This window comes from Varroa destructor, unplaced genomic scaffold (assembly GCF_002443255.2).
Source record: "Varroa destructor unplaced genomic scaffold, Vdes_3.0 BEIS01000002.1, whole genome shotgun sequence".
Taxonomy (NCBI): domain Eukaryota; kingdom Metazoa; phylum Arthropoda; class Arachnida; order Mesostigmata; family Varroidae; genus Varroa; species Varroa destructor.
The window spans coordinates 44,965,890-44,993,295 of record NW_019211455.1 but is presented as its reverse complement, the minus strand read 5'-3'; the positions used below and the strand labels follow the sequence as shown (position 1 = coordinate 44,993,295).

Here is a 27,406-nt window from a genome sequence, read left to right as displayed (position 1 = left end):
TACATGTTTCGCCTAGGTCGCATTAAGGATATTCCAACTACGTTCATCGTATTGAAGATGCACTGTTCCATAAAGTTTTTCCGTCGGCAGAAAAACAGACAAAACAGAGACTTGACTCTCAATTTAACTTCTCAATTCACAATCGAATACACGCACAGAATTCCAACCAGATTGCGCCAGGCGCATCACAAAAACAAATCATCTGAAAAGGTTGGTGTGAGGATGCTTTTCTCATTTCTTCGAAAAACAACAATAACAGCAAGAACAATAAAAATATCAATAAATGGTAAGATAGACAAAATGGTTAGCAGTTATATACACAACGTACTGACAGACGCAAATCCTATCCAAAACAATACCGCGTAACTAAGAATTCGCAGTGCCAAACAAAATCTCAATTAACTTTAAATAACGTCAGCCTGGGAATGGCCAAAGCCGAATACCAGCGAGCGAGGGAGCGCGCCCTTAGTAAAAACAATTTAACCAAAAATAACATTTTAGCCAATTTCTTTGGCCTTTCAAAGCGAACACGAATTCTCTCCGCAATATCGAGAACTGTGGGAATCAGTCGCCTTAACACAGAAACAATAACAACAACAGCAACGGATTTTGGGATGGCCAGTGGGCTGCAGGGTTTTCACGCGTGTTGTACATATGGTTCTAACTAACTCTACCCATGATTCATTAATGGCCTACGCGTCAGTAGCCCGGTGCCGGTCTGGTTTATAATATATAAACGACATGTATGTAATGTGTATGGGAAGTTCATCGGTAGACGGAACGCACTCCTGTACTCTTGGAGTCCGGCACGTTTCCAGTTATCACAGACCCATGATGAAACAACATACAACAATATAGGAAATAACATAGAATTGACATTCTTACATATTGCAATGCTTGACGCTAACGGGGGCTCAGAGACGTGGCGTTATACTTAATTCATGTAGAAAGAAACTGCCGAAAGCTCTCGAAGAGCATGAAGCTCCTACTTACCTAGGTAGACTGCGGCAACGTACGTATGCTCTGAACAATATTATAGAATGAAGAGCGTTATCATTATGACCATAAAGAAGCTGGGTAGAAAATGTGAAGTGGGGAAGGGAAAGGGAAACAAGGTTCAGATGACGACAGATCCCAGAATTTTCCAGAAGACGGAGCTGTGCTGATCTCAATGAGCACACGTCGTGTTATCCATGGAAAAATGTATGTAGTACCTTAACAGGTCTCGACCCTCCTAATTTGTCGACTTGACACTAAAGGCATTCGACGTGCGTCGAATGCGGATGTTCTGTCGAATAGCGCAAGATATCTAATGGGCGCTGTAGTGTCCCACAAGTCTCATTCGTGGTTCTGTCGTTATCAACGCGTTTGTTTAAAAAGTGTGTATGTGCGTATGATTGTGAGCGTAAACGGACAAGCCCGTTTATAGATACGCCGCATTACGACGTATGTCTCTTTTATACGGTCCCGAAACGGGCACAGGACTCGAGGCCAGTAAAGCCGCCTTCTCCAGGCGTCAGCCAATGGGAATGAACACGATGGCAAGACGCGACGTGGTTGTGCATGATTGCATCATTCGCAGTTGTTGTCTAGCGCATGGCTAATTCCTTTCACTGGAACTGGAATGGGCTGTCACTGACTGGCTCGATTAGAGAGGCCCAAAATGTGAATACTTCCGTAATTTAACTTCCTTAACAAGGATGAGTTATGATTGCTACGACTGACTCTTTCCCAAGAACTAATTTCCGTGCAAGCCCAGCCCCACCCTTACGCTAAGTAGTCGAAGCAGGAAAATAGACCCCAGAAACACATACGAACTACACAGGCATTACACAAACTCACCAACCTCGACATGTATTCAAACAAAACACAGATTGTAGATGACTACATCAGATAGACGCCTGCAGGGAACTGGCACCAGAATGGCATATGATCGGTAACAATCTTACCTGAATTTCAAACGTCAAATGTGACAAATAAGAATAGCAGTTTTTGGAGTATTGGAAAAATAATAAATTCAAGTTGATTTCAAGGCCACAGTTATCCTGGTTACATTAATGGTACAATGAGAATTCGATCACTTCAACGCTTTTCAGCGAAAGATAAACGTGAAGCGAACGCTAGGTCGATATAACATGTGTTTCTCGACTTAGTCGGCCCTGTCTTTCCCCTTACCTATTCAGATGGCCTGCACCTGACCAATAAATAAAAACATAAAAGAACATAGGATTCGCTGGTAAAAAAAAAAAACAGAAAAAAAGCACGAACAAATAACTTATGAAAGGACTCATAACACTTTACAAAAGATCAACATTCGTAAAAACCGACAAACGATAAGGCGCTACCTTCGGACAGCCGACGAATTTTAGAGATTGCGACCCCAGACGATGCGCGTTTCGAAAATGACACGGTAACATCGTCACATCGTCATAACGGCCAGTTGGAGAGAGGAACAAGTGAAAACATGACAGGGCACAACAAGTTTCAGATATTCGCTGACAATTATACCAAACAAAACAGCAGAAAATGCTGACACAAAATGGAGGATCACCAACCGTCACACTAATACGATACCGAATACCAATATTAAGCCGAAAACAAACGAGATGACAAAGAAACACCAGTCAACATCCGATTGACAAAAGAAGCCAAACCGACAGCAGCCCGATATGTAACGAAAGTAAATATAAATTACGAGTAAGAAGCCGCGAACCGCTGTGTCTCTCTACGATGTATTGATGAAACGAGAAAAAAACCAACAAAAAACAACAATTATCTCTATGATTGATTAATCGATGTAGCTCCGTAATCACTACCTTGCTCAAGTATTAATCAAATTTAATTAAAACTCAATAAACAAAGTGTATACTTAACAAAGACAATGTTTTTTTTATCGGATTAGATCCGATGAATACGTAAATGAGATATGTTCTGAATGTGAGTTAATTTCTAGCTCAGGATAAGAAAGGTGAAAGTTTTATATACTGCTGACTCTTGCTGCGCAAATAAAATATCGCCTATATGAACTTGACGACTGGACACTGTCACCCGGAGAAAAGGAACACTGATATTTGATCTGTATATTTACACCGAAATTATTGGTAGATTTGCTCCGAATATACAAAATGGCTTCGAAATTGTCTTCCAAGCCGAGTTGATTTCATCATCTGAAGGTATTATATACGATTCATCCTTTGTTTTAGGTCATTACATTGGCATTAGTCAAAGGACGGTATGTCTATTAATTCTAATTAATTCATGTCTTAGTGACCATTTTTAAAGATGTGAAAGTCTTAACAAACAAATCAAACACATGGAGACACCCCTATTCTTCCTTAAGGGCCTATAAACCATCCATAAGTTGGCGTTGAGGTAGTACAGAATATTACGTAAGAATGGAAACGTTTATAGTTTTTCCTTTATGTTGTTGGTTCACCAGATTTGGCTCTTTTAAATTACCACTTGATCGATGCATTACTTTGCCAAAAAGCAGTTCTCAAAACTCGAAAGGTCGCTTCGGTTACGTGCCTTATCTCCTCCGCACAGAGGCCTGTAGCCGTTGTCGGGCCCGCATGTTGAATTCCTATCAGGCTGCTTTCAGGATTTCTCTGTAGTATTCACATTGACAAGATCCATCGCTACCCCTATCGTAAACCAAGTGCTAATTTGGAAACAGATTTCTCGCGTGGGTCAGATACCCATAAGCGTTTTTACTTCTAGTTGTATCCGAGTTCCGCGACGGCGAATTTCGTATGGCCTAGCGCCACTACCTTGGTTGCATTTTATTTTTAAGAAAACTTTTTCTTTCGACTATGAATAATAAAGCAACGCAGTCCTTAAACTATTCAACCCCAAAAATAATTCTATGGTGATACTGCGGAGTAGATATTGAAAAACATAATTTACCGATCGCGCCATATTTAGTGCCGTGACGTAAACTAGAAGCTGATATATGTCTATGTTCAACTAGGAAAACGTCATTATGTTAGCTGCGGCCACATTTTGTTTATTACTAAAGCCAAGAGCACAAACGCCCTCGAGGCTATATGGCCGGCCATCTGCGAGAGCTAACTGAAGCCACTTATACCAAAAATAATATCTACAAAGCCGAAAAGTTGCTTGTGATCCTGGCTTCCAGATCCTGGCAGACTTCCCTACATCTGAAAGCTATGCCAGGCTTGAGTTTGAAGTCTAGTAACTACTGGAAAGTCCAATTAGAGCTCCTTAGAAGCTACCGTTACTGAAGCTTCTAATGAATTTATTTAGTTTAGAGCTCGCTCCACATAAACATCATATTCGCAACGCGATTCGTCTCGGTGAATGAATGGCCATTGCTTCTCTTTTTATCGCTTGGATATAACCCACCCGTAAGCGCAATCGTAAAAAGTTTTGTTAAGAATGATGTAACTGGAGTATAAAATCGCATTGATTATATCACGATGATCTACATAATAGTGGGCTAAATTAGAAAGAGTGTTTCTAGGTAATCTTTGATTTGAATGAACCTTTGCGGTTGGCTACCTATCCATAAGGAATACAATTAGAGGTAAACATATAAATATCGTACTTTTCAATAGCATTAACAGTTGAACTATGTACACGGCATTATATAGTTACGCCAAAACAAAGCTTTTATCCCTTAAACGTATTCTATGGAATGGAAGCATACAGGACACCGTTGCAAATCACTATACCTCATATGAATTAACCAGCCTAAATTTATCTACACCGTGAACACGCTTCGCCTCGGAATATTTGTTGTTGCGTCAGCAAAAAACTTCCCTACGAAAACCAGACCGTAGAAAATTAACGTCATTTCTGGATAAGAGATCGCTCTTGTATTCAAAGGCCGGAACCAGAAGCCTCGACGAAGCGCATCTCTCGTATGGTGAGCAAGGAGCGACACACAAAGTGTGATCACGTACGGCGTATAAAATCGTGCTCGCAGCGCGTTTTCGGCTCTGCTACTAGTGCTATCACTACTGTTAGGAAGGAATGCTTCTCCCCAGCTATTAACCTGTCGGCTGTTTCGTCGCCAAAGGTAAGCCAGCTCGCAAATAACGATTACAATGACACAGAGTGCGGCGACAGTTACTGTGTCGTGCAGAAATGGTCGACCATGCCCATGAATACTAGTGGCTGCATATAGGCTCACGGAGCCGGCGCTAATGAAATGGTCCACATCGATAAGCGCTGAACACAACCACGAGGTGATGAGCAGCGTCCGAAAAGGTCGACGATGTACAAACACGACGGTTGTAAGAAGAACTCCAACAACCGAATGGGTCAACGAGTCAGCCAGTGCGAAAAGCTCGAGGGATGCTGATAAGTACAAACGAGAGAAGCTGTCCGAGACTACGTTAACAAGAGTCGCCAGCGGTGGTATTACAAAGAGCCATGGTGAGATTGCGAACGGGCGACCAGATGTTGCTCTGCTCTGAAATAGAAATTTATAATAAGGATCACTATGGTGAGAGCTATTTTATTAGCTACAGTATGTTACTAGATTATTTGACAGTTCACATAGTGCAGTGTATAATATTATAATAAAACAATTTCTTTTAAAACATGTACTATATAAGAAGAAATGCCTTATCAGTGAGTGTAGGTCTCTTTAACGAACATAATAAGAATATAATAAAATTTCTAACGAATACGATCGCATTGAAAAGTTTAATTATTTGTTGTTAGCTGATACAATTATTCATGTGTGAGACATGTAAACCGCATTAGTGCATAATAAAAGAAAAAAACAGGTCGTAGGTAAAAGTAGAACAACATCGGTATGTGGTCGTTCTCAAGATAGTGTGTTTTATATCATGTCAAAAATAAAATACATTCATGTCAGTAAAATACATTTACAATGAATAAAATGATATTCAATAAATTGGTCATTTGATTACGTGAGGAACTACTGTGAATGAGGTTTTACGCCGTTAGCTATTTTTATTGTGTGAAGAACTCCTTGGTATCACCTCCTTGGTACAACATTAACGAGTGGCCCCACTGGAAGATGTAAAACGGTGGACTTTGAAGAACCTATCCAGGGTCCTTCCAACAGGTCCATGAAACGGTAATCGTTTTCTGAAGCTAAAACCAGCGATGGCCATGTATCCATAGTTACCATGACCACGCACTCAAAAAGATACCTACTAGCCACCGAAGCTACGTGGATGAAACCTAACTCACCAAATATGTCATTGTCGGTAAGCTAAAGCCGCCGTCAATTACCGCTGCATTATTTTTTCATTCTGCAATAGAAGTCAACGAGTTTTCGCATGAAGTACGATCCATTAGACATTAATAGTTAGCAGGGGTGACAAAGGAAGCGAAAAATTAAAACTCGGGTGTTACATTATTATTCCTTGAATGGTTCTGTCTATTCCTTAAGTACCCAGATATTGTTTTGTAACTTCCTTGGCCACGTGTATACTTCCCGTCCCAATTCGTCAGATGTGTAAAAATATTAGGCACGGTTAATTGGCAAATCGGCACAGCATGCCTTTAAATGAGGTATGGCTACACAATTAACATGAGACACGTAGTAGCACAAAAACTGGACGTGTAGAAGTAAAATCAATGATGATTCAATCATCAATCTGATTCCAACCAAGTGTTTTATAATACACAGTGTATAATAATTTGACACAAATTTCGTTCACGTATCTATCTAAAACATGCACATCAATTCTAACTTAAACTATTTTGCCAGTATACGATTTAACGTAGAATTCTATTTGTGTACACATCTCCATTGATCATTTGTACACTTTCATTAAATACACGTTGATAACATAATGTTTGCTATTACACTTAGTTGTTACTAGACAGTTGTTACCTGAAGCTTTATTTTTATCGTGGTAGAAACATACACACAAATTCTGATACCTGCCTGACCCGGAAAAATCTTGCACAGCACTGACCAAGCAGCTTACTAAGTTATTAAGAACAGCCAGGGTCCCCTAGTGACGTTTATATCAGAACACGGCATAGGGAACATAAGTACTTGACGCGTCTATTCAGTTCACAAAGCAATAGTAACAACCGCTAATTACACTCGTTGCTTTTGCTATTTATCATTCATAATTAAATGTCAGTCACTGTGTCACAATCGCATAAAGCCGCAATCATCCGAATTCTTTATATGTTGTTCCACTTGATTAGCCCATACAGTCAAGGTATTCATATTCTAGATGCTAAAAATTTCTTAATATCTAAACTAAAATCAAATTATAGTAGAAAGTAGTGTACTTCAATCAAACAATCTAAAACGTTTCGACCTGACCAGCAATCTGGCACAGATTCGTTAAATCGAATTCTAGAATAATGCGGGACAAAATAGATATGTTTTACAGACCTTTTCTATTTCGCGGTCAATTCAATGCCGTTTTAAAGCTCCATTGGACTTCCTGTAGAGTTGACTGAAGACGCGCACCACACATTTATTATACAGTCATTACTGCTCCAAACAAACCGATTTACTGCTGTATAGAAGTTTTTAAAAGCCACAAACTACTTAGGCTGCAAGCACCATTCGAATTTCGCAGGAGAGCAACTGCGCCTACTTGGCAGCTGTTTCCGTCGATTTTTGAGACCTCGCCTAAATCGGCGGAACCTTTCCTGGATTAGGGTCTGCTTCGTGACTATCGTCAAGGCTCAAGTTTATCAAATAACAATTGACTCCGGCCGGTCAGATATTTGTTAATCCGACAAACAGCGCAGGTATTCACATATTATAAGCGTCGTCATAGGTAAGAAAATTATTGTCTAAAGTGATGCCTAATAATTTAGACGGGAAAGCACCTTGTTATGTAAGGCAATCGTTAGCTCGAGTGTTCGTAGATCCAGTATATCAACCAGCGCGGTTTAAGGCAGATATGATGTTCTTAAAATGATGATGAAGTTTTCATGTATGAGTGGTGGCTGTCACAACTCAAATATAGTAGAGGTTTGTTATACGGTGAGCTAATGCTCAAAGATCCTAAGAAGATTATACGAAAAAAGGAATTGGCAGTTAGTTTGAACGCGCCAGTTATATAGACACACTGTAACATGCATAAAATGTGAGAGTGGAATGCGCAAATATTAACAATATGGTGACAGTCGTAGTTATGACTAATAGCTTATTTGAGCGAAAGCGAACCAGCTAACTTATAGGAACTTATCTTAAATGATCACTTCCTGCGTCACTGATCGTGTCAATTTACTTCAACATAAGAAAAATCAAACTGAACCTATAACTGAGAAAAATCGTGGAGTACGCAGTAAACATAAAAATTCGACAAAAAAAGGTTCGATAGCTGCTTTTGCGCAAACAGCTTGATATGGGAACAGTATTCGTTCACTACAACTTCGATCTACTTTTTCGGTATGATCAAAGGTGTCTAAATAACGTACCCTTTCAGGTTAGCTAGTTGCAGGTCGAATTATATCCTTTTAGTAATAATTTAGAAAATAAATCGCCTCTTCGGTTTGGCCAGGCTAGATCTTACAGGGGCTCATCTGGGGGGTTTCTGGGCACGGGAAATATAACCCTTAGTAACAATTTTCCAACAATGAAATTCGCTAAATTGAAAATGAAATATGTTACTATGGCAGCGTATTCAATGAGATGTGCATTAGCCATACAAATTACGTTGCTTTTTTTTTTTAAAAAAACGCATTTATAAGAAAGATACAAAACGTTGAAAAGAAGCGCTATGTTTTAGGGACAAAATAGTCTTTAACACTGATTTTGTTGCTTTACTTTTTAAAGCTTATATTTTGCACGTAGACATTTTCTTCTTTGTTTAATTTTATATATTTAATAAAGGTTTTTTAGAGAAATTTCTAGTTTGAACCCTATCTACAATCAAAGGAAAACTTATTTGTTAGAATTTACTTAGAAAATATGTTTCGTTTAAATATACATTTGTGCGTTCGAATATAAATCGAAGTTTCAGAAAATTAATATGATAGCGGTCGCGATAGTCCCTAGGTTGCACAATATATTTTCGAATCTCAGTTGACGTAAAATTCGAAAAAAGTAAAAACTGCCAAACTATCGTTCAACTTAGGCCGCCCAGGCTCGAATCTCGCTGTGGACCATATGCGTTCGATTAAATTTAAGCTGATAAGCTGCAATACGAAATGAGGTATAACTGAACTCGAAGAGACAAAAATAGTGGACTCATAGTAATTGGCGCTGTTGTACCATGGACTGTAGAGATATATACGCCTATATCTGCGAAAACGATAAGACACTACAGAACTTGACAAACAGATATTATAAATATTTATATAGTATTAATTTGATCCATTTAGTTTTGGACACAAAAGTAAAACGATCATATACTATTAATATGTCAACTAGTAGTCTATTCGTTGTTCAATAGAAAATATAAATTTTACCGCAAGAGTGGAAATAATCCGAACTACATGCAGTTAGAAAAAGATCGTTTCCATTGGCTAATTTAACAGGGTCCGTCGTATTGTAATGAGTTTCCGAGCGAATAGGGAATGAAACTAAAGGGGAGCGGTGTTAACGAGTGTTAATCTTGGAGTAGGCCCGTCGGAGCTTGGTCTGCTACTACTTTCGGCGTCGACATATTAGTTATTACCAGCTGTGTGCATTGAATCTACCGTATAAAATAAATTATTTAGCAAAGAATATACACAGTATGAAAAAGAAAAAGTAAACACAAGTTAATTCCGTATCTGAATTATAGCTGAACACGGAAAAAGTGTTAGCTTTTTGCAAGTGTTGCGTTACTGAAAAACCAGTGTATAGAATACATCGAGTAGAGACCGAAAAATCTGCGATGAAGCGTTCGATATTAGAAGGAAGTTGCTTTTCGTTGCACACAACAGGTACTTCCAGTTTGGATATGTGCATTATTTATTACACAAATGAAATGACACATTAGCACTTGGTACCGTGGAAGCCGATAAGCGAATCCATGGCGGAGGCTCCTTGATGCATGTGTCTGCTCGTGTCAAAAGCAACGGTAACTGGACGCCCACCAAATCGAAGACGTTTCTGGGCCGGCAATGACCCCATCGGTGTTTGCTATCGTAGTAGAGCTTGTGGTACATCAATGATCGTGTTATTTTCTTTGGTTTTTTGTAATTTGGTTTTTTCTCAAAGATTCGACCATTAACCCCAATCAATTGCATATTCATCACGGATTACATATATGCGCTCAATGTAATTGTCTATTAGAAGCAGACTAGTATCGTAATTAAATTAGACAGACATATACGCGCATAACAAACATCGGTAATAAATATTAATAACAGATGCTAGCGCATGTGCACAAATAATAGAAGAAGCAGACAAAAAACAGCTGTAATAAATTATTACCCGTTGAAGAACGTGAACATATGTTACGAGATAATGAAATAGTCGATGAATAGTAATTATACGTACGTTGGACAAATGTGTGCGTTCGAAATGTAGGCCTGGTTTCTGCGATGCCGTTCGGAAAAGCTTTGATATAACATACCCTATTTATTACCGGTGCATCCAAATATTGGTACGTGGCGCTGTGGTCTGTTCGCACCTCGCATGTCATTAGCGTCATTCGTGGAACTTAATAGTCGTCAGATAGTTAAAGTCGACTTTGGTTTCTGGAAATTATTGGAACTGCTTATCTCTGGAACTGGATCGTTAGAAAACCTTTTCCTCAATTTTGCTAATAATGGTTTTCATTCATCTTTAATAGACTACGTTTTCGTAGTTATGTTAGAAGCAGTTGCAAGGTAAATAATGATAGTTGGCATCTGTTTCAGTTAACAGTCTAGAATATGAAAGTTCTTTATTGCTTGATTAAATGGAAAACACTATGAAACATAATACTACTAATACGGATTTCATGAACCTCAGTCTTGCTAGTTTTGCTAAGCTAGTTTAATTATATGAGCTAATTGAACAACAGAAGGATAGATTAATCCCTCGATTAATGATAGAATAAAAAAAACATGTCGAAAAACGCATCTGCAAAAATTGATGGAATAATATACAGTAATGAGATCACGGACTCCTTTCTCTAAGAGAACTCTAATAAGTTAATATATTAGAAATTTGGCTTAGCGGCCCATAAAAAAGAAAGGGTAGAGTACCCACTAAGAAAAAAATGAATAGTGGCACGGACTGTAAAAGGTAGGTGGGCAAGCTATAAACACAAAGTTACACACATTGGATTGAATTAAAACACGTCTGAGCCGATACGTCTTACTGGTGCCTTTATTCAGTTTTACGTTCCCTATTCTTCTCGTGGGCTCCTCGTAACGCAGTCGCCATCGTGTATCCTTTCTACTGTGTATGATACACTTCGAGTAGCAGAAAGGAACGACAATAACTTCCAGCCACCATCCAAGAGCTATATCCATATAGCCTCTCATTTATCTACCATTATATATATATATACATACTGTATTCAGTATATATATATATATATACTGAAGACACACGTAATGCTGAAATAGCACCATTAGACAATTCGTTCGATCAGCAACAGCAATTAGTAGAAGTTCTTTTCTTGAACTTACCTATGCTTCATTTTATTTCGTTCTAACTCTTCTTATCGAGTAAGCTGTCTATCATGAGCGAGTTTTTCGTTGTTTTTTGTTCGCCTCAGTGTCGTAGTCATATGGTAATACCGTCAGCAAAATAAATAGGTGCGTGTATGCGCGCTTCTGGAAATATTTACGTGGGAAGAGGAAAGAAGGAAATCTGCTCGTCGTCTGCTTGTTGATGTTTGTGGATCAAGTGTGGAATGCTGCAGATGTTCACACGTGCGAATTGTATGTACGGATAAGCCTGAATAAGGCTCCCATGAGGTTATATGAAGTCATGAGAAAACTGGATGAACCGCATAAATATTACAATGACTTAGAAGAGCTAAGAGCAACTGAAGTTGAGGTGGATGTATGAAGCTGTGGTTGATTGGTTGAATTGGTGGACGACAAGATAGGTTAATGCAGTAAGGCAAGGCCGTGTGTCGACCTTGACAAAACGGGTTCTAGACGTACAAGTCAAGGCTTTTACACCTTGCATGCAAATGTTAAGTCGATCCGATTTGTCTCATTTGTTCAGCTTGTCTGTCGATAATAGAAACTCATTCTTTCTGCGTAAACTCGTTCTCTGGGTCGGCATTTGATTAAGGTGAAACCCAAAAGCAATTTCTCTTGTGTGCCTCATTTTTTTTTGATCGTTTTTTGGAGGCCTTCGCCTCTAGCATTGTCGCTGGCTTGAGTCACGGTTAATGGCTTCCGTTCGTAATCTTTGTTGTAGGTTGTACAGGCCAAATAAATTGGATAATCATTTGAAAAGGAGCTATTAAATATTTGGAATGAGTCGCGCACTGCAAAGACGCTTAATTATTACAAAATATGCTGACTTAGTCCAAGGCCAGCATCGGAAGAGCTTGGGTGGTTCAGCAGTGTGAATCATTTGTGATCTTCACGGAATTACCAGAGCGTTCCCAAAACAACATTGCTAAGATTGGCGGCATTATCGCCCCTGAGAGGGGTTGTTGGCGTCGGCACTTCATTGGTTACCCATGTATCGCAAACGTTGGAACGAGTTCAGATATTTGTGATTTAACGTCCATAATAGCGCCCTCCGTCTTCTTCGTCCTCGTCGGTCGTCGCCGACTGCTGAGGCGCGGGCACTGGTTGAACGCTCTGGCTCAGTTCGAAACCCCTCTGGTTCTGTGCCTGTTCGTTATAGCTTGGCCGTTGGGATACTGCAAATTAGCGATTACAACAGTGACGTTAATTAACACCTTAATGTCAAATGTCGCAAGAAGCAGCGCTTGGCAAAAGCACTAGTCATAAGGCTTAAAACCGATAGTAGAACATACACGAGTCGCACAACGATACATGTAAAGACAAAGGGTACGTATTTCATTATTACATCAGCGGTTTACGATCAAAAGGACTTTGTTGGTTTGGCGGCAACGCAATCTACCGAACGTACCTTTGCCGTATTGCGGTTTCTCTTGGATCGATTTAAATGGAGCTCTAGAACCAGGAATGGCGGGTTGATAGTTCGGTTGTTGCGAAGCAGACGGTGGACTAGGGGCAACTGACGTGGAAAATTGTGGAGCTGACGCTGGTCCTGGCTCATTGTACGTTGGCTGTCGTAGGGCAGGTATCGAAGGGGATAGCATGTAGGTGAGCTGACGAGGTGCCGCTGGTCCGGAAGCCTGGGGGGTAGAGGTCGGTTGTGGTAGAGATGGTGCCAGAGGTGCCGGGACATTGAGGGTGTTAGATGGTTGACGGGACGGAGGTGCCGGGGCGGGTGCTTGTTCGGAAGTATAGGAGGGTTGGCGGGGCGGACCAGGAGCTGGTCTAGAAATATAGGTAGGTTGGCTGGGTGGTGCTGGAACGGATGCTATATCTGCGGTGTACGATGGCTGAGGTGGTTGACGGGGAGCAGGTGTAGGCTCAGAGCCTGGTCGGGGAGCCGGAGCTAGGATAGGACCGGCTGGTGCTTCAGGGACGTAGGCGGGTTGGCTGGGTCCAGATGATGGTGCCGATGGCTCAGGAAGGTAGGCTGGCTGACGGGGAGCTGGAGCTGGAACAGGACCAGCTGGTACTTCAGGGACGTAGGCGGGTTGGCTGGGCACAGAAAGTGAGGGTCGCGGTCCAGATGATGGTGCTTGTGGGTTAGGAAGGTAGGCCGGCTGGCGGGGAGCCGGAGCCGGAACAGGACTGGCTGGTGCTTCAGGGACGTAGGCGGGTTCGCTGGGCACAGAAAGTGAGGGACGCGGTCCAGACGATGGTGCTTGTGGCTCAGGAAGGTAGGCCGGCTGACGGGGAGCCGGAGCCGGAACAGGACTGGCTGGTGCTTCAGGGATGTAGGCGGGTTCGCTGGGCACAGAAAGTGAGGGACGCGGTCCAGGCGATGGTGCTTGTGGCTCAGGAGGGTAGGCCGGCTGACGGGGAACCGGAGCTAGGACAGAACGAACTGGTGCCACAGGAACGTAGGCTGGTTGGCTGGGTACAGAAAGTGAAGGACGTGGACTAGGTGATGGTGCCTGTGGCTCAGGAAGATAGGCCGGTTGGCGGGGAGCCGGAGCCAGTACAGTACCGGCTGGCGTCCCAGGGACGTAGGTTGGTTGGCTGGGTACAGAAAGTGAGGGATGCGGACTAGATGGTGGTTCCTGTGACTCAGGAAGGTAGGTCGGCTGACGGGGGGCGGGAGCTGGAACAGGACCGGCTGGTGCGCTGGGCACAGAAAGTGAGGGACGTGGTCCAGGTGATGGTGCTTGTGGTTCAGGAAGGTAGGCCGGCTGACGGGGAGCCGGAGCTGGAGTAGGACCGGTTGATGTTTCAGGGACGTAGGTGGGCTGGTTGGGTACAGAAAGTGAAGGACGTGGACCAGATGATGGTGTCGGTTGCTCAGGAAGGTAGGCCGGTTGACGGAGAATCGGGCCTGGGGTTGGGCCTGCAACTGGTGTTGTGGCTGGGCCTAAAACTGGTGTTGAGGCTGGGCCTGGAGCTGGGCCTGGAGCTGGGCCTGGAGCTGGGCCTGGAGCTGGGCCTGGAGCTGGGCCTGGAGCTGGGCCTGGAACTGGTCTTGAGGTTGGGCCTGGAACTGGTCTTGAGATTGGGCCTAGAGCTGGGCCTGGAACTGGTCTTAAGGTTGGGCCTGGAGCTGGGCCTGGGACTGGTCTTGAGGTTGGGCCTGAAGCTGGGCCTGGAACTGGTCCTGGAACTCGGTCTACAACTAGGCCTGGAACGGGGCTTGGGGCAGGGCTTGGCGCAACGTCTCGGGTTGGGCCTGGAGCAGGTTGTGACGGCAGATTGGGTACGTAAGCGGGTTGACGAGGCGTAAAGGTGACTTTCTGAATAGGACCTGTAGGACGGGCGCCAGGCTGAGGCGCTACCTGGTATTGTTCTCGGCCAGGTTCAGGTTCTTTGTAAAGTTCTGCGTTCAGACTGTACAAACCTTCCGTTTCTGAGCAGTCGTAGTTGTACCACCAGTCACAAACAAAATACCGCTGGTTAAATATTGTTCCGTTGGGGCAGAGGAATGAGTCAATGCGTTTTTGGCCCTCCTCATCCGTTTGGCAGATGTGGAATACTTGACACATTGCGTTTGGATCTCCATAGTATCCGGGTAAATCTTGTTGATCGCAAGAGAATCCAGTCTCCGGAACAGATGCATAGATGGGGTAGTCTTTACCAGGATCACCCCGAATTGCGGGCCATACCTGGCCATCATCGCCCTTGTACGAACCGTCATCAAACGCACCGTCATAGTCAGGGCTTCCCCCAGGCCGTTGTCCTTGTCCCCCACCGACCGCAGGCGCAGGGCGGCTTTGTGGACCCAAACCGCCCGTCTGTTCATAAGGGCCGGGCCCTGAAGCAGGCCTTGGACTGAAACCTACAGCAGGTGTTGCAATGGGTCCTAGAGCAGGCCTTGGTGCAGACCCAGGCGCCTGTGACATAGGAACGTAAGCCGGCTGGCGCTGAAGCGTCGGTGAAACAGGTCGTGGTGCCGGAGCTTGTCCTGGTCGAGAAGCTGGTGCTGGGGATAGTCCAGGACGAGGAGCTGGTGTCAGCGCTAGTTCGGGACGAGGAGCAAGACCAGGTGCAGGTCGATTTCCAGGAGTGTATGCGGGTTGACGGAGTCCCGGAATTGAATCAGGAGTAGGTCCAGATGCGGGTCCCTGTATCTCAGGTACATACATAGGCTGTCGTTGACCAGTGGATGCAGGCCCAGTGGGTTCTGGAACACGGACCGGTTGACGAGGGCCCATTGGCCTTGGAATAGGTGCCGGCCCAGGGGCGATGGCCGGCTTTCGGGTCGGAGCCGGTGTTGGACCGGACTGACCTAGAGCAGGACCAGGCGTCGGGCGTACCGTCGGAACGGGGACGCGACCAGGTCCGCCGGGTACAGGTGCATAGTTCTGAATAGGCTTCGTCGGAGGTCGGGTCGGAACATTCTGAGGGACTGGTTGCTCGGGTGAGTAGTCCGGTTCAGTCTGAGGAGGGGGTCGTGGCTGTGGCTGAGGAAGCTCAGCTGGCCTCTTATAGTCGGGCTGTGGACCGGTTTGCGTATACTCTGGCTGGGGTAGGTTTCGCGTAACGCTGATCAGATCTCCAGCACCACCGTAACCTTGCTGCAATAGCCAAATGTGTTTATAGTATACAATATAAGATGTATGTTGACAAATGATAAATATACTTTATAAATCGTGCAGTCCTGTTTTAACCAATATATCGTTCAATGGATGGCTATGTACACACAGAGGTATTAATCAATCCGCCATCAGTTGCCGGGCTTATTACGCATCATAATTTGATGGCAACGATCAATTCTATATAAATTGCTTGTCGTTATGGCACAGACTGCAACTAGTAACAAAGACTATACCAAAGGAGCAGCAGCCAACCGGCCAATCAATGATGGCGGTAAGATCATGTCGCGATAACTTCTGTGGAGACAGTTTAATGCAATACCGATAGGCTGCTTATGCCAAGCTAAAAGTCGTCAAAAGTCAAGTTACGATAGGAAGATTATTAGTAGTATATATGTAATGTCCTGCTTGCTCGCTGCTAGTGCTGTCGATCATTTTTCGTCGTTGACCTGTCGACGCTAAAAAAGAGCGTCCCCCAAAGCCTGCGACAAGCGACAGTCAAGTCAGTTTACGGCGGCAGCAGCCTAAATGGCCACGGCTGCCATAGGTCGGAATAGGACCGGGTATTTATGGTTTGTCGTATTGTAATAGCGTCATCTGTGAATGAAATCTTCGACAGGGCCAGCATCTTGTTCCCTGGGGGGGGGGGGGGGGGGGGCAAAGAGTTCACCAAGAAAACCGACGTTACAAATATAACAGCAGGGGCAAGGAGCACTCTTTGAAAGGCAATTTTTGCTGTTCTGCTGTTGATTGCCGTTGCAGCTGCGGGTGCGTCTACCGAGCCGCAGTTAAAGGAGGAGAAGGAGGCATGCCATAGGTCGTCGGGTTCACGTTCCATCTTTGTTTAACATCGATGAATCGATCGATCGAACGAAGCGGCGGTGGACTTCTCAAAAAGCCGAAGCGGCGCAGCTACTGAGGCCGGCATTGCTGTCAGCAGCAGATTTTTGTTCAGTTAACTGATTAAGTACGCCTGAGTCACAGGAATCGTTGAACAAAAAGAAAAGGCAGCACATTGGGAAGCATAGATGTACATGACTAACGCAGAGAATCCCGGACAGGTGTTCCAGCGTCTAACAATAGAATAGCATTTTACCAGAGCATTTGCGACACTGCATCAAGTAGCATCACGTGTGAGAAATAGTGGTGGTGGCAATAGCTTGCAAATCCTCTGGCTTGTTTTTGACTGCGGCAGAGGTCTTCAATGCGATCTGCTGTGCGATTGGAATACAAACGAAATGACTCTTAGCCCATGCGACGATGCTCTATTGGTGGTAAAGATAGCGTGCACCAGAGATGAACTGAGTGGTCACTCTGATTGGCGAATCAGCGGATAGTCTGCGGTAAATTTCTCTACTATCGTTAGTGGCGTATGACTATGGGGAGCAGAATAGCTTTTGGGTTCAAACTCTTGTGAGGAGTCCAATCTGCCTGTTAACTTCGTTCGTGTGTCAAAGACAGGATATATATGGTCGCTGTGTAATGTGAACTTTAAGAACTGAGTCCTAGTTGTTTCTTGCTGTCCTCATCGATATTTTAACTGACAGTAGTACGTTGTTATTTTAATTCGTCATCGATAATAGCTAGAGGCCATCGACTAATATGACTGACCACCATAGCTTTCTGACTTGGCCGCAGATCAAACTAGTAAGGGATACATTTAGTCCAAATAACTTACCGAGTATACAGTTATAAATGCTATTTTGCATAGCTTCAGGTATAGTCTGAGATTAAATCCAATGTTGACCGTAAATGGAAACTATTATAATTGACAAGCTTAAAAAGTTTGCGAGATATCGACTCTGTGGCGTGAGTGCCTTTAAACCCGGTAGATGAACGCCCTCGTACGAATTGCTCACGGTTTCGAAGTAAAGCTTCTCAAGTGTATAGGCAAACTATGACATAGGTTTTTCCTCGAATGTTACGCTCTAAAGACAAGATAGGTTTTGGTGGAAATACATTTTTTTAAAGCACAAATTACTTCTCAGTTTCTTCTTTTAAGGCGCTGATATTATTGTGGTCGGATATGAACGAACTTACCGCGGTGGCGGTGCTGATTAGAGTGGCTCCTGCAATCCAAGAGAATTTCATTAGTAGCAATATAACACTGCAAGGATCCTTCGGAAAGTCTCAAATAATTTACTACAGGTACAGTGCAGTAATCATTCTGTGCTGGCCGATCAACACTTAGCTATGTTAATAATCAAACTTTAATTTTTTACCACAATTTTTTTTACTACTATAAATCAAAAGTAATTTTATAAAACCCTAATCTGGATACCAGAATACCTTTTAAAATTATTTTAACTCCATTTAGATATCAATTTCATGTTTATTATATTAGAAAGCAATGTTTATAACTGTTGGAGTGACAATAGTTCGTTGTTGCTGAGAGGTTTGACCATTTCGAATTGGCCTGAACTTCGTAATAAAGCCCAATGTGATAGAACCAGACTATTATCATGAACTTAAGAATCACACTCTTAAAAACACAAATTCAATCAACAGAAAAACCGGTTCCTAGAGCTGATTATCATTCATAGGTTTAAGCAATTTATCTCAATATCGATAGTAAAACAATAAGCACATAGCAACTAACTAGAGCCATTACTACAGTAGTAGATAATGCACAGATACTCCAACAAGCAAGAGTAATTAACGTCCGGGCAGATTTTTTAGGCCGATATCTTATTTGAACTCCCAGCAAAATATACAGCGTCTTCCCACGCACACGTAAACTTATTCAGGAACTCAAATTCAATGAGTATACATCCTCTGCATTACGTCGAACTCAAGAGATTACAGCCTGAACGCACCGAACGGCGGTCTCTCTCCATCAGGATCTGTGTCCTTATTGAGGTCCGTCTTGACTCGCACGGTAGACCGGCTACTGAATATTGCCATCGAAATAGTAGTACCTCCATGTCCACTAGCACCTTAATACTGAATCCATTCGCTGGGCATACTGCTTACCACAAAGGAGTACGGAGCCGAGGCTGCACAGTCGCATGGTACGTCCTTGCTGTCACTGTGTGCTAATTGCAAGTTCATTCGTTCTTCAAGTCAGATCCAGGATCGCGCCTGACTCAGCTCAACTTACTGAACAATGCAGTAGCCGCAACTACTACTGGCCCGACTGTCGGAGTCCACCGGTTTATATAGCGAGGGAACATAAATCTACAATAGAAGAATATACTGATAGGTAGCCAGGTATCGTACACAGCATGCGGCCAACAATTCTTTCCACAGTTCGTGCAGGACGAGCTATGGATGAGAGGGCGGTTTTTGCCCTAATGCTGCTGGTTATGGGGTTTGACCGGTTACCGGTGAATGACTGTGATACACATGAAGGGGGAGAAGTGGGGGCGTAGGGCAGTCGCGCGGATTTTGTTCCACCTTGGGAAAGAAGAAGATAGGGTGAAACCGCAAAGTGGAGAAAACGTCGAGCAAGAAAGAGGCAAGAGGCCAACTGGAGCTAAAGGGGGCTGGTGATTCGCAGCTTCTGCTGTTGTGTCTGCCGCGGGACGCGCGCACCGATATATCGGCGAGAGAATTTTTCTGCCGATGCTTGAACAGCTTTTGTCGTCCCCGAAGTTGCCGCCGTCACCGCCGCCGCTGATGTTACCGGTGGCGCTGCTGCAGCTGTTATTGTCACTATCAATGCTGCTGCTGTTGCAAAGAAAGCAACCAAAAAAATCAGAACGTAAAAGAAAAGCAGAAAAGCGACGCATGTATGTCCTAACGAGAAGGAAGGTCCGGAGATGCTTTTGGCCGTCCTTTAAACACTATCGGTAAAATAGCTATACAGCCGAGGAGAGGGCGAGCCGAAAGCAACAGGTGAGCAACGATGATTAGAAAGTCAGAAGTAAAAGATATGTTAGGGCATAGGGCTACATATGGGGTGCGCGGCTAATGGTGCGCGGGTGGAAAGGCGATGCGCGAAACATCAAGTGTGAAGGCTGGTAGCCTGTATAGGCAGAAAAGCAGATAGCATGCAAATGCACGCGAAAAGGAACGGCCCATTGTAAGGGATTGACTGAGCGACTAGGTTTTTTGATGGGGGAAAGGGGTACTGAACAGGAAGGCGAAACATTTGCTGGCCTCCATTATAGAATTTACTGTGATAGAAACGGTCCAAAGGGTGTTGGGGCCAGACTGATGGTGGTACCTTGGCACTTTGTCGAATTCTAGCGTAAAACAGAAACTTTCGTGCTATGCCTCACCGCCCGAAGTTATGAAAGATGTGTCGAGCAGATATTCTTCTATGCCAAGTTAGGGAGCGTAAATTCTAGTATTAAGGGGCTTAACGAGTGAGGTGAACGCTTATAAAAAGCAACATGCGGTGAAACTTAAAGAATTATAAAACTGTGGATAGGCGTTAGAGTTTTATGGATGATACGGAAAAACAAACGGAAAGACAAAAAAGAACCGTTCTTACTGTATAAGTCACCTGAAAATGTTAGATTTCATTTAGGGTGCAAATATTATTGCGACTCTCAAACGTTCCAAAGTATATAGGAGCCAAACCTACCTATCTATCGACTCTTCCTCAACAGTACAATATAGCGATCTCGGCAATAAGGTTTGCTACTAAGCTTCCGAGTGTTAGGATGCTGGCTCATTTTCAGCTAAGATGTTTTTTTCACAATATTATCATTGTTTTCGTGTTTTTACACGGTACTTTATACAGAAGACTCCATGTTCTAGGTACTACTGACGTCATCGCGTAGTTCCCTTTTATATAATGTCATGAAACAACTGAACATTATACTTTCACAATTACAACTGAGTCTTATTGAATGAAGCATATAGAGAATATTAAATAATTCAAAGTTTGCAAGATATGTTGAAATAACAAAACATTATGATATAGCGCATTCTAGCAAGTATACTCCATGTATAGAAACTTCGTTCGTATTCTCAGTCGTCTCTCATAGAAAATTACCTTTTTCAACAAATTTCGAAAAATTTAAACGACGGTTCTATCTTTTTTAGACTCCACAAGCGTCCTGCCCAAATGGTCCTGCCCTCAATAATTAAACGTACCAGGTGGAGCATATCTATTTGGTTGAATATCATGTGATATTCAACCAAATATTTTGCACTTGCCCGTACACAGACTTCACAAAACTCCTATATTGTCATGATGCATTGTTTGAATTAATGAGAGCCCGAACAGAACGTTTCTGGCCGTTAGGAGGTAATGTCGTTCGAATACTAGCTCAAAACCCTTCACTTTTCAATTGCGTAATCCACTAGTAGTTGCGTAAAACGTTTCTAGTTTTACGCTCGACGCTGCTAGTCTTCCAAGCACAAAACGAAGTGTATCTAAGCTCGACCTAAACACTGAACAATAGATTTCTCAACTTTTATGCCCGGTAGTACTGTGACGCGTTGCCTCAGATGGTGCGCTCCTATCAACACAAACAAAAAAAGCTGACGTTCGGATTCGAACCTAAACCAATATGTGCGCAAAAATTTAATACGCGAATACGTTATTGCCAGCAGGGTTAAGGCTGGTTAGCGCTGAACGTTTCGGACTAACCATAAATGTAGTCTAAAAATGTTATACTTTACTTTTGTGAAAACTCGAAACGAATCTACCAGGCCAGACTGGACGCTAGAGTTAGCGTGCTAGTAAGTGAGATTTCGACAGAAGCACCATGGATGACGCGCTGCTACTGTCTCATCCGTCCAAAATGCACAGTGGCAATAATTCTCAGTAGAAAATAATGTTATGTCAGGTAAAAGAGCGAACGAGCGCTGATGTAATGATATTTGAAGGAAGCGAACAAAATGTCTGTCACATTGATACAGATAAATGCGACTGAAGGGACGAAAATGAGGGAAACCAACAACAACAGCAGCAGCAAACACGACCTTATGGCACTTACAAATTGAACTTGAGTGTAAATTCGTTACTATTTGCCCCTGTACTAAAGTAGATATCTATTTACGTATCCACTCGTTACAGGGTCAAAAGTTCTCCGTCGTTGTTGCTGCGGCGGACAATAAAATGAAAAAATAGCCTAAAAAGCTGCTGCTCATTTTGATAGAGTATATATTACAGATTTACAGGGGCTGTCGTCAGCTGGCAATGAACGTGTACGGTCCAGAGCGGTTACTATGGAACGTAAATAATAGTTAGCATACCTCGTTTCCAGGACATGTCGATTTATTTTTATATTCAATTGCTTGCCCACGGTACTTCCATTGTTCGATGACTGCTGCTGGGTGACATATGAGTTGCAAAGTAACGCGTTATTTGCGATTGTTGGACTGTTTCGCGGTCGATCGGACACCGAGTCGAGGTTTCTTGAATTTTTCCAAAAAGGACAAAGCAACTTCGAAGCCGTTTGCTATTTCTTCTTGAAGTAGACACCCATCGTGTACAAAAGAAGTAAGTTTTCGACGGTTGTACCCCCTCCCCCCCCAACCTCCCTGTTTCATTTGCCATTTTAGAAGATGCGCTATCTTCTGTTCTGTAGAAACTGCAACGGAACCCCCAACAAGATATCGCTTCCATTACTAGCGGCTCTAAGGTTTCGCCACATTTATATTTTGCTCGTTTTGACAAGCTTCTTCCGTGGTAATAATCTCATTTGATGCTATGGGCATTATTCTAATCTAAAGTCGACTCCACCACACTCTTCTAGTTTCTTCTGATCGAGGTGAACGAAGAGCTATTAGGCAAAGACATAACTATAGCTAAACTCATCGACTTTGCGCTAAACACCAAAGTAAGTTGACTGTGGTAGACGCCAAACTATGGTAACCTATAATCGTTGTCGATAAAACGCGCCATCGTGCGCATACAATTTGAATCTAAATGAGAGAACCCTTATTTCTCGTCAATGCACTATGACTGAGCAGAATATGGCTTTTCCAAGCCCTTATTGACGATAATATTGTCATCTATTTATCGTTTATCTTCATTGTCATCGCTCTGGTAAAGGCTGACGGATTCGGGGATGAGCCAGTAAAAGTTTTCTACAATTGCCGTTCGAAAAGTACTCATAGCAACGCACGTAAGCAAATTCCTTTTGATTCGTAAGCGGTCGTTTCGTACCACAGCGAAGTGGACTTAACGTATTATCTTCTCTTCGCGGGCGATTAGACGAGCTTTTGCTTGGCCAAATGCTATAATTAAAAAAAGATAGAATAAAACGTGTCCTTAAAAAGTGAAATTTCAATTGTTTTATTCTATATCTATGAAAATAGTGACGTCTTGTTGTGCTTATTATGAAGTAGAACGGACGTATTATTTAGAGAGCATGCTGTAAAATGACTGCTTGCACTATCCTTCCTATGTCTATCCTTTTCCTGCGCAGTCGGAGGCTGTAACGGGTGGGTACTACGACTGCTGCATCGCTATATAATCTACCGCCCTAGCGACGGTTACCAGCGTTGTATTTGATTTCCTATAATGCTACGAGCAAGAATATTAGCGTAAGTTGAAAGTTCAGATTGCAGTCACACTGCACGTTGTGGATAGAGTGGAAATTTCGAAAAAAATTATTCTTAGGCCATCGGCGATTTCAACATGTCCGACATTATCGAATTAACAATATTAGTTAATTGAAGTTAGTCAGTTAAAGTTAGCTAAAACCATTTCATTTTTTTCCATAGCGACTGTGTTCACCTTCAACATTAGGTCTACATAAATCAATGTATGGTTTTATCACGGCCCATAACCCAGTCTTGGGGATCGCGTAGTCGTGTCGCGTCAACATGACGATGATAAGACAAGAATGATAACTAGGACCGCACAAGCGCTTATAAGCAAATGGTTGAAATAATAGCGGCGATCTTGTCCAATGATTCTCAGCGTGAGCTTCAGTATGAGCAAAATTGACATGGACCGCTTTGTCACGTAATGCCGCCTGCTAAAGGGAAACTTTTTCGCCTGCCAATAATATATACTAGCCGTCATCTATTTTTATCAGATCACACGATTGCGCGGTTTACCTCAGGGTTTTTGCTTTGCGACGTTCGCACGGCTTGTATGGAAACACGGGTCGCAGGAGCAACCCGTTCTCGTCCCTAGCCGTCAGCAACGTCCAGCGCTGTAGCTACTATAGACAACGAATGATCAGTCTTGTACAGAGCACGAACGAGCAGCCGTCTCGTGAATGACCCGCCTGACGACACCAGGCTTCGCAAGCGCGTTATGTTGCAGGGCTACGATTTAAATTTAACAAAATAAAGCTATCTATCTTGGCGACAGGTTTGCGATGCAGCGGCTTAAGCTAGTGGCAGAAGAGTTGATTGTTAACAGCTGGTGCTAGATGCGAGAAACCCACTTCCAACGAATGTCTTTTTTAGTGGCTAGCCAATCCTGCGTGCTTAAATGGCTAAGGGAAGGATGCCAGCGTCAGTGAGTCGGCGATGAGTGCTAGTCAAGCGAGAGCGATTGGCGCAAACGAATCGGATCATCGCTGGTGACGTATCACTAAATTAGCACATAATCTTCCCCCCATACCCCATCATACTCCTTGGCCCATCGTATTTAAAAATATCTTGTCGTCCAAATGCTGACGAACGTACAGACCGATATCGTAATCAAGCGCGATTTTTCACGAGTTCCTTTTTACTGCGCGCACAAACGGTGATACATGACGACCATAAAACACGTAGGTGTCTCTAGTCATTCTTTGCCGATTCACGGAATCGTTGGGAGTATATTATGCACATGTCGTACAGTAACTAAAGAAAGAAAATAGTGATAGATAATTAGCAGATGGGAATTTTTTTAAAGCACAGCTTCTACCCGCCTAAAGTGGTTACCATATATGTACAATATAGCTGGATAAGAACTGACTTTGTCCAGCGACATATGTTCCTCTCGACAGGTACACCGCACACACTGGTCGAACCGAGAACGAAAGCTTCGTCTATGAAAATGAATATATTAAATTTTCAGCTTCGCCTTCGCTGCTGAAGCTTGGCCATCAAGGTCATTTTAAAGATTCAATAATAGCGATAATAACATATATATATAGGGTGCGTGAAAGATGACGTCGTTTTTCCGAGTATTCCCATTAACTGTACAATGGTCATAGTTGCGTACGCACCCGACCGTTGTCCTGGTGAAAAAAAGAACGCTAATAATAAACTAGTTTTACAAACAGAGCCGACGTAGCTCTCTATGGCTCCAATGTATTTGCCAGCTTTCAGAAACGCGCAGTGAACCATGCTTACGGTGGTCAACGGAACGCATAATTTACGCTTTCCTATAGGTAGTTCTTTTTGGATGCGGCCCGAGCGGGCTTACCTTTGCTTGTCCAGTGATTGTCATTTGGACAAGTTGATGCGACAAACCATTGACGAGGATTGGCTGTTAAGCGAAAAGCAAATGCCTTGTATGTACGCCCTGTGCTCACGGCTTAACGACGGTAGGGTGAAGATCATTTATGAAGTTGAAAACCTGTAGATAAAGTTTTCCAAACAGATGACAGTCGTGAAACACTTCCCCCGATACATGTAAGCGTGCATTTTTCGATGAAAGTTTTCTAATATGACTGATCGCGTTCGAGTCGCGAAGAGTATATAGTGATAGCACTTTGACCATAGATTGTCAACTACCGACGATGGTGTCACCGAACCGACTGGTTGACCCTGCGACTCACATTAAGGCGCGCGGTATGCTCTCGGTACAATGTGGGCCTTCGGGAAAAATGTGCATCTGTGCATACTTATACCCGTGATTCTGACTGGCGTCTGTAATTAACTCGAAACGTACTTGTCTATCGAGCTACTATTGACATAGCTTTGTTCTCAAATGCGTCAGGCCGTAAAAATACGATTGGACGGTACAATGGTTTGTTCTTGTGTTTGCCAATAGCATGACGAAGACGGCTTTTACACGATTTCTATGTTGGTTGCTAGACAATCAAAGCTTTGGCTGGCTTAAGCTGCACAAGCTAATGACCGACCGACACCCCCCAAAAAAGGGACGAAGGTATAGCGTTGGAACGTTTAGGGCCCGTACGGGTTGCACGGCTGTTGCGAGTACAGCTATTATGAAATGTACCTGCCAAATATAATGCCATTGTGAGCCCCAAACGAAATCAATCAATAAATGTTTCCACGGTGAATAAATAATGTACTGTATATATATATATATATATATATATATATATATATATCATCTCCATTTGTTGGCTATATTCGAGCTCTGCTTATATCTTATCGAAATACAAATCTATTTTGCACTTTTTAGCACGCTTTACATATATATATATATATATATATATATATATATATATATAGCGTGTTGTCTCCGTGCGATGTCCTGTTGAAACCGCTACCAATCAAAAGAGAATTCTCAATGATGATACAGTTGATGATTGACAATACAAGATGTACACTCGATATGTTGAAACATACAAAACAACTCGCATAGTGACGAAATAAAACATATTGAACCTGAACGCTACGTATTAGTATACGATTGGACATCTAATCCTACGGCAATGTCCTTGCAGACGATGACATCAACATGAGTATTCGCAAAGGCGTATTGGGAGGGCCGATTTGTTCACTCCGACGTTTCATTTGTCAAAGACCAGCTGGCAATCGATTGCAAAGGCACTGAAAGTCGTTACATGTAGCCTGACCGGTCTCACAGGCAAAACATAACTGGCCCTTCGCCAAATAAGATATCGGAAAAATGGCCAGTCGTGCCGTATGCCCCTCTGTTCCTGCCCCTCCACCTTTAGAGGAAACAGCCCTGTATGACAGGTGACGTGGCCCACAGAAATGCAAAAAAACACTAAAATTCAATATACGATCGTCTAATTTGCTAGCAAGTGTCAAAAGTAGCTGAATGTGTGTGCGTGTCGTAAATTAGGTGATGTCAGAATGGGTACTGGTTTCCCTGGTTAATTGGTAACGCATCGAATTCTTATATTGTCTGGGTATTTAAAATGCTTTCGGCAGTCTGTCCTCTATGCGCGCGGATGTTTTTCTTTCAAAAAATGCCATTCACAGTAACGCCGCACATAATAGACATCTGCTAGTTGAGGTTGCGAAGAAGTGCATCAATATCCCGCAGTAGTATATCATATAAAACACACCTTCCATTTGATTTGCCATTTTGCCCATTTGTGCCCGGGTAACAGCCTTAGACCGTACAGTGGGTCGACCATTTTTTAAAACAGATTTAAAGTTGTAAATAATCATGAAAAAAAAATCATAGTACAACTCTCATACATGTCACAGGTAGTAAAATAAGGCGCTTTATAATCTCCGTCTTATTCATTTTTAGTACA

The 27,406-nt window shown here is 42.9% G+C and overlaps 2 protein-coding genes and 1 long non-coding RNA gene across 4 annotated transcripts in view; 1 reads left to right on the top strand and 2 right to left on the bottom strand.

Moving 5' to 3' along the window:
* Positions 1-4,209: 4,209 nt before the first annotated feature.
* LOC111244050 (transmembrane protein 267) lies at positions 4,210-7,561 on the bottom strand. Its single transcript, XM_022790607.2, has 3 exons — positions 7,358-7,561; positions 6,190-6,251; positions 4,210-5,437 (listed from the first exon to the last, which is right to left on the bottom strand). The coding sequence occupies exons 2-3, from the start codon at positions 6,199-6,201 to the stop codon at positions 4,724-4,726; spliced, it is 726 nt and encodes a 241-aa protein (XP_022646342.1). The 5' UTR covers positions 6,202-6,251; positions 7,358-7,561; the 3' UTR covers positions 4,210-4,723.
* Positions 7,562-7,593: 32 nt separating this feature from the next.
* Positions 7,594-27,406, top strand: part of LOC147757872 (uncharacterized) — a 31,298-nt gene continuing 11,485 nt past the window's right edge. Inside the window, exon 1 of the long non-coding RNA XR_015321003.1 lies at positions 7,594-7,722. This is a non-coding gene — a long non-coding RNA (uncharacterized LOC147757872). The remainder of the gene's footprint in view (positions 7,723-27,406) is intronic.
* On the bottom strand, positions 11,202-19,592 carry LOC111244049 (uncharacterized). 2 transcript variants are annotated; one of them, XM_022790606.2, is made up of 4 exons: positions 19,107-19,592; positions 18,174-18,202; positions 12,962-16,115; positions 11,202-12,728 (listed from the first exon to the last, which is right to left on the bottom strand). In XM_022790606.2, exons 1-4 carry the CDS (start codon positions 19,141-19,143, stop codon positions 12,583-12,585), a joined length of 3,366 nt encoding a protein of 1,121 aa, XP_022646341.1. In that variant the 5' UTR covers positions 19,144-19,592; the 3' UTR covers positions 11,202-12,582. The 2 variants fall into 2 exon arrangements, with proteins under 2 accessions (XP_022646341.1, XP_022646340.1); XM_022790605.2 differs by lacking the exon at positions 19,107-19,592 and adding an exon at positions 18,950-19,100.